The 12,526-nt window shown below is 41.9% G+C and overlaps 1 protein-coding gene and 1 long non-coding RNA gene across 2 annotated transcripts in view; one reads left to right on the plus strand and one right to left on the minus strand.

Annotated features, from left to right (window-relative positions):
• The window catches only part of LOC102550985 (uncharacterized), a 148,258-nt gene extending 143,856 nt beyond the window's left edge, over positions 1 to 4,402 (plus strand). Inside the window, exon 5 of the long non-coding RNA XR_010063143.1 lies at positions 4,163 to 4,402. This is a non-coding gene — a long non-coding RNA (uncharacterized LOC102550985). The remainder of the gene's footprint in view (positions 1 to 4,162) is intronic.
• The window catches only part of Gpr139 (G protein-coupled receptor 139), a 44,467-nt gene continuing 35,647 nt past the window's right edge, over positions 3,707 to 12,526 (minus strand). The window contains exon 2 of the mRNA NM_001024241.2: positions 3,707 to 8,087. Coding sequence (NP_001019412.1) covers positions 7,153 to 8,087 — 935 coding nt within the window. The 3' untranslated portion in view covers positions 3,707 to 7,152. The remainder of the gene's footprint in view (positions 8,088 to 12,526) is intronic.

Raw genomic sequence — 12,526 nt, forward strand, 5'->3', positions numbered from 1 at the left:
TAAATATCAGTCAGATAAATAAACGACTAAAGGAATGCCTAGGGCCTCGTGCTTTTTCAATGAATGACTGCATTCTATTCTTAGACATATTTAAGTCTGGTCTTGGAAGTACTGAGGATTAATATGAGGAATTTCTAGCCATGAAAGTTTAAAGCTAGCTGTGAAAGGTATATGATGCATTTTGTGTTTTTGGAAAACAAAAGTGAGATCACTGGAAATCGTGTTTACTAACACTTAGGTTCTATGCTCTTGAGCAAGAGTAATTTTTTTTGGCGGGGGGGAGGTTTCTTAGTTATTTCTTTGATCTTTGGATGATATAAATTCAAAGAGCCTCACTTTCCTTCCCAGAATTCAATGACAGTAAAATAAAACGCCAAATTTTGCTGTTTATTCTGTTGTTGCTTCTGGTCTCATTCTATCCTTGATTTATTCTTTATTTGCTGCCTTGGGGATCTGGTGTGAACCATGAACCATCTGCTCTCTCCTTCTCGTGGACTTCTGTTTGAGTGTTAGCAGTGGTAGACACCTATGTATACATTAAAAGAAGGGAGAGCTCAGGGAACATTGCCCTCCCTTCCCCTCTGACGTCTTAAGTGTGACAGCAGTATGTAAGAACTCTTGTCTGGGGGTTGGGGATTTAGCTCAGTGGTAGAGCACTTGCCTAGCAAGCGCAAGGTCCTGGGTTCCATCCCCAGCTCCGAAAAAAAGAAAAGAAAAAAAAAGAACTCTTGTCTGGAAAGCTCCTCTTCCAAGATGCCAATTCACACCCAACTACAATTCCACTCTTTCATCCAATGTCATGGTGGGGAGTGAGGGGGTTCCCCACTATTTCTCAGGTGTTCCAATAGTGCTTACTAGTTTTTAAATCTTTCTCAGACCTTCGTCTCGTGACTGGTCTCTACATTGAAATGTGTGTGATTTGGCTCTCTATGATGTAGAATCATTTTTGTAATGGAAACAGAGAAGCAGACTTAGAGCTGCCCCTGAAGCTCATTTGTAGCATTAATAGACATCCTTATGCAGGTTTCTTCTTTGGATTCAGTACAAATCCCTCTTGCAGCCGTTTCAACTCACTTGCTCTGGTTACATCGCACTCAGAAAGAAATACTTTGTCACTGTCATTGTGTAGGTAACATAGCTCATGCACGGGGTGACACCCTGTGCAGAGAGTTCATGACAAGGTCTCTCCTTTCTCTGTTGCCCTATTTGCTCTTTTGAAACTGGGGAACTCTTTTCTTTCCTTTTTGGCACCACAGTAACACATCCTCCCAACAAACCCATGATATTCACAGTATCTATTTACCCCTGTAGATACAAGTCACTCATCCTTCTTGTTGTGTCTGGCAAGTATTTGGATTAATTGCACACCCTCCAAGGAGGCTGAGCCATCATTTAGCAGAATGTATTAATAAAAGGATCATTATCTAACAGTTCAGCCTCCATCAGCTCACTTTTATCCTGCCACTCTGAGCTGGTGAGCAAAATTAATGAGGATCTCTGGCCATGGCTAGCAGATACTGTGACCCTTTTGGCAATTATTTCCCTGCTGTTCTGTACCTCTCCTCAGCTATGTCACGTTCAGTCTCTAGGTTGATGCAAAGATGGATTGTGACAATAGTTTGTGGGTGGCTGTCAGAATTGATGGTGGCTTGTGTGGGAAAATGCATAGAGAGTTTGAGAGCTGATAGAATCAATTTAAAGAAAAGTTCCACTTTACAGAGAAATGTCAAGCTGTGTGTTTTAATTATGATGCAGTTATAATGTATCTCATGCTTGGGTGATCTGGGCTTGAAGAGTTGCAAAACTACACAGTATTCCCCACTCTAGAAAAAGGGCACAAAAATAATGTGACCTTTTGGAGGAAGACCCAGATGGTCCAGTGGGGGAAAGTGAAAAGGGTAATAGAGTGACCGAGGCTTCATTCTAGCCATATCCACTCACCTCTCCACATTAGCTCCTCATCTGTAAAGTGTTGTACAAGGGAAGCTGTAAAAATCCTGATGCTGATAGGCACCCTGTGAGGTACTTACTAGAAATGTAATCAGCTCCCATTGTGAAGAGGAAATTGAGACTTAGGGAGATTGAGAACATTATCCAAGGTCACACAGTCCATAGTGCCCCACTACCACGAAAGCATCTATGTGCTTTGCAGAGAAATGGAAAATTACAATTAGTGATGCTTTCCCAATTAGGACAATTCTTAGGGTTATAGCCTTGAAGACATACTGAAGTCATAAGCTTGTTAGTAGAACAGTTGGGACATGAATCCACAACTGCATGATGGGGAAGTCTGAGCGCTTTCCCATGTGCTAATTCTATTTATTATTAGAGCCCTCGTTGTCTCAATGATGCACAGAGGATACAATCACAATAGAACCCAGATTTATATCCAGTAAAGAGCAATTTAGGATGATAGGAAACAGAATTTTGTGGTCTAACTTTCTAAAATCCATATGACCAATAAGAAGGCAGGTAGGATTCTGTTTTTTCTTTTAACCTAGCCTTTAATAAGCTGAGCCATCTCTATAGCCTTGGATTCTGTTCTTATGCTAATATTTAACACAGCATATAAGTAAAATGTTCATTTAAAGACTCTCATGAGTTCCAGTGGAGGGATAAGGATAGCAGCCTACACACAAAACCTTCAGCCCAAACTGTGTCCTGCCTACAAGATGTGCACGACAAAGACGGAGGGAGCAGATGGGCAGAGGGAAGGGCCAGCCAATGACTGACCCAAACTGAGACCCATCCCATGAGCGAGAATCAGTTTCTGACACTATTAATAATACTCTATTAGGCTTGCAGACAGGAACCTAACATAATTGTTCTCTAAGAGGCTCTATCAAGCAGACAATAGAAAGAGATGCAGAGACCCACAAGCAAACACTAGATGGAGTTGGGGAGTCTCATCGAAGAGTTGGGAGAAGGATTGAGGGACCCGAAGAGGACAGGGACTTCATAGGAAGACCAACAGAGTCAATTACCTTGAACTCTTGGGGGCTTTGAGACTGAACCAGCAACCAAAGAGCATATAAAGGCTGGACCGACGTCCCCTACACATATGTAGCAGATATGCAGCTTGGTGTTCATGTGAGTCCCCTGACAACTGGAGCAGGGAGTATCCCCGAATCTTTTGCCTACCTGCATGTTGATCTCACTCCCCTAATTAGGCTACCTTGTCTGGCCTTAGTGGGAGAGAATGCACTTGACTTGATGGGGGATGGCGGGGGAGAATATACCCAGAGGGAGGCTCCCCCTTCTCAGAGGGGAAGGGAAAGGAGGAATGGTGGGAAAATTTGTATGAAGGGCTACTGAGAAGAGAGGGAGGGGAATAAATAAATACACTAAAACACTTTCACCAGTATGTTGATATTTGGGGACTATTATACTAAAGGAAATAACTTAGGTCTAAACAAACTTCATATGAAACAACAATAAAACCCTTTAACAAACAAATAAACAAACCAACCCCCCCCCCAAAAAAACCATTGAGCCCATAAAAGTAGAGTATGTTATTGGAAGGTTGGGGAAGCGGGGGCCAAGAATTGGGGAGTTGTTGACCAGAAGGTACAAAAATTCAATAAGACGAAGAAACGTTTAAAACTTGTTCCCTAGAAGAAGTTCTCTAACCCAAATAATGTAAACTTCAAAATAGACACATAGGTAAGTTTCAAATGTCTCAGTAAAATACAGAAGTGAGGCCATGTGTTAATTTGCTCGGTTTAATCATTGCACATTTAATACACATATCAAAACATCACACTGCACTCCATACCTGTATACAATTATGATTTATCAATTAAAAATAATATGAATAAAAACCAGCATTCTGCAGTTGGTTGAACATATATGCAAATAGCAAACACCAAGTGTGCACCATATTAGAATTTATTAGAATACAAACTAGTCCAAACACAATATATTATCTATTTAAGAAAATATGAACATTTACTGTTTTTCGGTGGTAACCTCAGAACAGTAGTAGTCGTCAACATTAGAGTCATTAATGCATTTCCAAAGGGTTCCCCACATTGGACAAGTAGACACCATCTGTGCAAAATAACCCTTTCCTATTGCAAGGTGGTTGGAACAGGGATGTTCATTCATTCACATGGCTTATCTCTTATGGTTTGTCTGCTGTCCCCCTTATCTCTTTCCCCAGGCTTCCAGTTGCTAAGAAAAAGACTCAGCATGTACATGTGTGGCACTGTCAACCATGTCCAAGGACACAAATCATACAGCAATGGAGGTGATAATGAACAGTCTTTGAAAGAAGCACCACAAAAACCCAGGCTAAGGTGTTTGCCCTTAGCAGCAGCTGTTTATGTGACGGGCTTCATCTTCCAAACCTGGCCTGAAAGAAAAGGCTTACAATTTTTAAAGTTAAAATGAAAGCATCTTCATCATTGCTTGTTATTATTAATATCAATAATAAATGAATATTTTCCTGAAATCTTAAAATCTTAAACTTTAGTATATATATACATACATACATATGTATACATATATACATATATAGGCTATGATATATAGCAACCTAACCAAAAGGGTATCCATGTGTATTTTAAACAGAAGATACAGCAACTCTCTGGAGTGCTTCTATGGATTAGTTTGAAAAATTGCTTAGAGAAATAGGAATGTAGTCAGAAGAAAGAGATGCTGCCATACCTACTAATAGAACCTCTCCTGCTACGAAAAGTCATAAATGAGTGTCTGGAGAAAGCATTCCCAGTACACACCCAGCTTTAAATAATTAATTGTTTTACATACAATTAAAAAACACAGAGCAGGCAGCATTGAGAGTCAGAGACTCACTGTTGTTCATCTTGTGTACATTCTCAAAAAGGAATTGCTTAACCTTTATAGATATTGCACTTTGAATCATTTATCTATAGCTCAAACTAACATTTTCAGAGATATGCATTTTAAAAAATAAATAAGCACACACACATAATATATACTCGGCGTAGGTAGCCTTTGGTTAATGTTTACTTACGGGGGGAAGTGCAATGGAATTGTATCATACACACAGCTAATGAACATACATTCAATTTCACATGCTTGGGGAGAAAAAGAAAGAAATGCGATTCAAGAGATGTGGAGGATTTGCTCACATTTCGCTCATGGAGTATATGCTCTGGGGAGCAAGCGAGATGGATGCTAGAACTTAGATCATCTCTTACGTGAGTAACTTCTGCAGACTTTTCAGTGGGTGTGGCTTCCTGTATCCAGGTAGTCCTGATGTTCTCAGATACTTCACAATAATAGGACACACCCCCTAAACATCTGTATTATCTTCAATCAAAGTACCGGCAACCCATCCCAATGCTGGAGCAAAATGCAACTTCCTGGATGTTCAAAGGTCATTTTCCCTGGGGAACCACAGGAACCACAGCCCCATAAGGTCATTCACTTTTGTACTGACTTCAGAATCTAACTACTGGGTTTGGCGAGACTCTCCCATAAGCCATTTAACAGGGATAGGAACAATACAGCCTCCGATTGCACTGGGTTAGTATTGAATGGCCCTGGTGGAAGTTTGGGACTCGTGTTGCTTCAGGGGTCTTTCCTTCCCATTCCTTTGTTGCAGAACCCCTTAAGGTGATAGGGACATGCCCTCCAACTTAGAGAGAAAATGCAGGACAAATCAAACCAAGTGTTTCAGGTGACTCTGTTTAGTTTGGCACCAATATTATGCAATTTCAAAAATCATTTTAGAGGATTTCTTCTAAACCAGGGATGGTTTCAGATATCTTGAAAAGGGGCAGAAATAAAATGAGAGGAACTCTAGTGTGGACATCCTTTTAAAGCACACCACATAACAGTTTAGTATAGTTGTGTCTATACCTGTGTTTTATATGTCTACACTCTCAGGGAAGCCCCTATCCACATCCGAGATTTCTTCTTAACTTGAACAGGAAAGGGGAAAATAATAAATTTTAGTATCTTTGAAGCATCCAAGTTAAACAGCTTTACTGATAACTGGCACCCCTTCCTGACTCAGCTACTTACATCAAAGGACATAGCAGTGGTTGGCACAACCACCCCTCCAGTTTGTTTGTACTTTGGGTCTTACACAGCAATGCCAGCTGGGTTTTGGTGGGTGCTATACACTCCCTTCCCTCCAGAAGAGCTGCAGTTTTCTAACCTCCCGACTAGTATCTCCAGTTAAGAAGTCACTTCAAGTAAAGCGATATAGGTGAGGGCTTGAGCAAGCAAGGAGCAGGAATAACAACTTGACACATAAAAGGCTTCTCCAGGAGGCGTGTATAGTGCCACAGCAAGATGATTTTGAATGCAAGGATCGCAAACAGCTGATATGGTGATGAATCGAAACAGTGGCAAGAGTGGGCTTGATTTTTTGTTTTTCTGGGCTCAAGAATTTCTCCTTTCCCCCCACACACCAGGGCAGGGTCTTTGTTTTAGAGGAGACATAAAATCTATACAATATGGCAAATAGAAAACTACACCTTAGACCCCAAGTCTAAGGGACATAGTCATGTTGGTTTGGAGCCTCCCCATAGACATTCCGGCACAGCAGGAGTTTGGATGGGATGTGACACGTCCCTTTCCCCATGTTGTCTTCTGCAGCCAGAGTTGCCAGGGCCACTTGGAGACCACAACTCTGTCTAGGACGAAGGGCACCTTTGAAAAGAATCCCAAAATCAGTCAGCCCTGTTAGCTGCTGACAATGGCACAGGGATATGATGGGTGACCTCAACTCTTGGAAGAAGATTGTGGCTCAGCTACACACCATGGTGGCTGGATGGACCACACACATGAGTGGCTGGTTCCTAGTGACTATGGATGGTACCAGCACTAATTACTTCTCTACCATGGTCTTTATTGGTCACAATATGATGGCATTTATAAGTGCCAATGGTGTCTTCAAGCCAGCAGGAACTTTGGCTGTCAGTGTGATTTTGTGAAAATGAGTGCATAAAAAAGAAGAAAAAAACCCCTAAAACACCAAGATTCATGCTCTCCTTTCTTCTCTTCCATTTCTTCTCATCTGCCAGTCTGAGAGCGGCTCAGTCTGTGGAGACTGGAAATCAGGTTAGCACTCTTAAGGAGAGCTGTTCAACCAGAGGATGGGATACCCTCTCTTCTGGAAACAGATTACACGCAGGCACAAGTGCCAGCCCTGTGGGGTCACGGGGATACTTTTATAGGCTTCCCATGTTTGTCATACTGGTACACCAACATTTTGATGCAGTGTGAGTTTGCTGGTGAGATCCAGGGACTACTTGTTATGGAAAAGTTATGGTTGGTGTAGAACTGTACAGGCTGCTTCTGGCACTTGAACAAGGCCTTGAGTGTAGCAGCTGCCATGGTACGGAAGCGCTTGCTGATGAAGCAGTAGAGGAAGAAGTTGATGGCTGTGTTCAGAAGAGCCAGCATGTTGGCAACATCCAACATAATGTGGACCAGCCAAGGGTTCTGGATGGGTGCTCCGTAGAGGTGGTAGAGAATCATGATGATGCGGGGGGCCCAGAGGGTAGCAAAGATGGAGGTGATGGTAAACAAGATGGCAGTGGTCTTGCCAGTGGAATAGCCACGGAGGCGGAAATTACTCTTTCTCCTAAGCTTGTACACAATGATTGAGTTCAAGATGAAGAAGATGGAGCAGGGCACCAGGTACACGGTGAAGCAGTGGATCCAGACAAGGACATGATGCATGGAGGTACTGATGTAGTCTTCAGTCCAGATGTTAGGCCACCAGTAGTAGGGGATGCTAGTCAGGAAGCAGGTAATATAAACACTCAGAATGACTTTCCGGGTCCTGGCTGGGTAGGAAACTGTGTGGTATTTGAGTGGGTGACAGACTGCGATATACCTATCAACTGTTAAGGGGACTGTAATCCAAATAGAAGTGTGGATGGAGGAGAACTCTAGCACTTCTATGATCTTGTCAGGGATCGGAGGCATCTGCATGGTCAAAATGAAGTCTTCTAACAAGAAATCCACAAAGACGATGAAAAAGAGGACCAAGATGTCGGCAGCAGCAAGTGCCAGAAGATAGTTGTAGGAGGACTTCTGTCTTCTGGCTACCAGTTGAGAGAGGATGATGACTGTCAAGATATTTGCTGTGGAGAGAAGAGAATCAAAGTTATCCCCAAGGCAAAGATGATTATGGCCTTCGGCTTGAGGTTTCTGGAGCTCACCCATAGATGTCACATGAGCGTTTCTGGGGGACACTCAGCCCACTAACCACACAATCAAACAGCTGGACACAATCTGAATATATACTCAGGTTGTGGTTTATTTGTGCTTCAGGCAACCATCAAAGTGATGCTGACATTATCCTAGAGTGGATATGAGGCTGGATCCCTGACTGTGGAAATATGGGAGTGAAAGTTAATGCTGATTACCAACTGGGTCATCTGGAATCACCCAGGAGACAAGCTTCTGGGCATACCTATAGAGGATTAATTGAGATGGGAAAACCCATCTTAAACATGGGTGGCACTGCTCCTCAGATTGTTGTCCTGGATGAATACAAAGGAAAAAGCCAGTGGAGTATTAGTACTCATCTCTCTCTACTTCCTAACTATGGATGTTGTATGACCAGCAGCTTCATGCTTCTGCTGCCGTCACTTTCCCTCCGTGACAGGTTGTACCTTGAAAGTGTGATCCCAAAATTAACCCTCCCTTCCCACCCTAGACAATTTATAACAGCAACAAGACAAGTGGGTATTGCAATAGGGGTTATGATGTTGTCGCCTCCAGGCTTGAGCTGCATCCCTTCCTTGTTATGGTGTTGGGCATAGAATCCAGGGTTTCTACACACGCCCTTCCACTTGGCTACACCTTCCCCAGCACGACCTTTTAATAACCTTTATGGAATTTAGATTTTAGAACCTCCTTTTAAGTGCATTTAAGGATAACCTTCACATTAATTTTAAAGTGAATCATATTGATTTTTGGAGCAAGTGATCAACATACATTGGGGATACTTAAAAACAATCACAAAGACATAGACATTTCTCTTCTATTTGTGTTTTCTAGTTATCTAATCCTTTTCCCTTAGGATAATCACAGCCAATAAATAATTGATATATACTAATATGTCACACACACACACACATGAATGAGTTTTGTTCAAGTAATAGCAAAATATTCTTGTTCCTAGGATCAGATGGGAGATGGGTGTTTAAAATACATTAACACATGTACACACACACACACACACACACAATCTCTGATCAGTTTTATAAACATGAATTTCCCTGAATAAGATGCATTTAGAAAGACCCCCGGTGTAGGGGGTTGTTGGAGGGGTGGTAATGGGGAGTGGATGGGGAGGGGAACACCCATATAGAAAGTGGGGAGGAGTTAGGGAGTTGGTGGACAGGAAACTGGGAAAGGGAATAACATTTGAGATGTAAATAAGAAATACTCAATTTAATAAAAATGGAAGAAAAAAAGAAAGGCATTAGGGAATAATCCAAAAGCAATAACTGCATGAGTGATGTCTGAAAGTTATTTAGATAAAAATGATTCTCATTCATTCTTACAATCAACTCTGGACACTGTCAGTCTTGCTTGCAAATGAGGGTCACAGAGAGCTATGTCCTTTGTCAGAGGTCTAGGAACAAAGCCAGAATCTCTCTCTCTCTCTCTCTCTCTCTCTCTCTCTCTCTCTCTCTCTCTCTCTCTCTCTCTCTCTCCCTCTCTCTCTCTCTCTCTCTAGCTCTTCCTCTTCCCTTTCTTCCCATCATCCCACACCTTGCTCTCATTCCCTTATCTCCTCTCCTCCTCCCATTTCTTCTTTCTCGATAGCCATTGAAAACATTACCACGACAAGACCCTGCACATGCAAGGCAAACCATGCAGTAGTTCACACAGAGAACCCTTTTTCTTCAAGCACACCCACACAGCCTGGTGCACTTGTCCTGAAACTTGGGGCATTTGAACATTTTCTTATATTTGGTTCATTGCTTTATAAAAAAGGAATGGCACTGTAGGCAGAGGTGAAATCAGTCTTGACATAGCTCCAAAGCCACTGTTTCCCCTCCCCTCTTTCTCTAGGGGTAACCAGAGTCACCCCAGGGTGATGTTTGCTGCTGTTGCTCCTCCCCAGTCAGTATCTGAGTCCATCCCATTCTTTCTTATTGTTACTCAGCACTGTGTTTTTGAGGCCCAGCTATGTCAATGCTTGGAGTTCGTAGCATTGTATCAACTTAGTATAATTTATGTATATATTACATAGAGTTTATTCTTTAGTCTCTCTCTTTCTGTCTCTGTCTCTGCCCCTCCCCCTCTCTCCCTCCCTCTCTCCCTCCTTCCAGCACTTTTATTTCAGGATTTCCCCATTATGAGTATGTTAGTTCATATTTCATTATGACTCTCACTGAGAAGCACATCTGTGTGAGATTTTACTGGGTAGCACATACAGAAGTGCATAATTATTTTAGGATACTTAGCTGTAGTTATTCTTACAGTGGCCAGACACCAGACAAGAAACAACTTTACTGAGGAATGGTTTATTTTAGCTCACAGTTTAAGCCACAGTCATGAGATCATGAGGTAGCAGATCACTTTGTGGTTGACGTAGGGAAGCAGAGACACAGTAGAACATAAGGCCTGCCTCTTAGGCATCGGAGTCTTCCCTGAGACTCAGGTCCTACAACAGGGCTCTACTCTTAAGGATTTCACAACCTTCCATGCTTCTGATTGGCTGGTGATCAGGTGTACAAATACATAAGCGTACAGTGCACATCTTCTATATTAGATAATGAGAACTAACTGTAAAGTGGTTTTACTAATTTACATTTCCAACAATTGAACGTACAGTGTTCATCTCAGCTGCTCAATATCCTCTCACTACCAACTATTATTCTGTTTAAGTCTGTGCCACTCTTGTTCCTGAATCACTTGGATATAGCAGAGTGCTGGTTATATTAGCCCAGGATCAAGGTTCGTGCTGTAGATTATCATTTAGTAATATTTATTCCAAGGGGTTGGGGGTCTACTCATTGTACCTGACAGAGAACAGTAGTGAGTGTGCACTCCATGAAGACCCTACCTCAGAAAGCATCACCTTTTAAAAAACGGTTTGTATTTGTAAGCCTGATATCCCAAAAGTTTGTGCATTCAATTTTAAAATTTATTAATTTATTTACTACTATTTTTCAGTAATACTTTTAAGAACCTGTGATTGCATATGGTGAAGAGATGTTGAATGAGACAGATGTTGTCTATTTTGCTTTAATCAATCTTGGAATTCACTAATGGAGAAAAACATTGGCCAAAGAGCTGTAGAAGAAAAATGCATAAAGTCGGGTTATAGCATGTGCTCGGAAGGAGAAGCTGGGAGCAGTGACCAGAAAACACATTTCTGAGGTGGTGATGATGTTCAAGCTGAGATCAAGGGACAAACAGGGAGGTAAAGAGGGAAAACCTGTGGAAGGAGATGGCATTTCAATAAAGGAAACAGCATGTGCAAAGGCCCAGTGGTGGGGACACATGAAGCATTTGGCTTGTTAAGGCAAAGAACACTTCTATTGATTTGTGCTTGCTCTGTAAGCATTTTTGCACTTAATAGCCCTCTTTTATTAAACAGCTTTGTTGTGTTCTCTTCAAGAGCATTTCAAAATGTTTTATTCATTCGGAAATCTTTCCACCAAGTATTTAGCATCTATATTTGCAGGCAATGACCCGTGCCTGGGCTGAAGGTGGGCACAAATTGGCATTGCAGACAGTCAGGGTCTCCACTTAGAGTGGAAATAGCCTGTAAACGGCTACACACTGATGATGTTAATGAGAAGGCACACAGTGGGCATAGGGAGGCTGTGTGCAGACATAGAGTTGAAGGCAGAGGCTGGGAAAGGGTGTCTAGATCAAAAGACTGCCTTCTGGTCCTTGCTTGCTCTGACTTAATCACATACAATTAGAGTTTCTTGGAAATCAGTCTGTAGGTCCTTATTGCACTAATGACTTTGGACATCCAATAGCCAAGTATGTGGGGTCTGGAGTGGGACTGCTCTGGGGTTCCAGCCTGGCTCTGTTACTTACTGGCTCACAGATTTGAGGCAAATTTTTCAATTGCTTTGTGGTTTGGTTCCCTTCTTCATGAAATGAGGTTAATAAGAGCATCCACTTCATGAGGTTGATTTCAGATGAAAGAACTGTTACAGTTTTCACAAGGAGAACAGTACCCAGCACAAGGTATGTGCTTGGTGAGTGTGACAGGTTGTCATTCATTCATTCATTCAGTCTTGATTCATCCATTCATTTGTCCAAAGATAGACGCTGCGCAAAGTGCTGAAGACATGGGAATTAGCAAAATGAACACATATCCTTCTGTCATGGAGATGATAGAGTGAAAGAAGACAAAATAAATGAGTAAATAAACAAACAAATAAACAAACAAACAAGTTGACACACAGCAATACACAGGAAACTCTCAGATCGTGATACTATGTAGCAGATACTTGAGCTCAGTCAAGGTGAAAAGAAAGATGGAGAATGATTCTGGGGAGTGAGAATGGTGGGTTCAAAGGTTTGGGAATGACCTAGGTAG

Source organism: Rattus norvegicus, chromosome 1 (genome assembly GCF_036323735.1).
Source record: "Rattus norvegicus strain BN/NHsdMcwi chromosome 1, GRCr8, whole genome shotgun sequence".
NCBI lineage: Eukaryota > Metazoa > Chordata > Mammalia > Rodentia > Muridae > Rattus > Rattus norvegicus.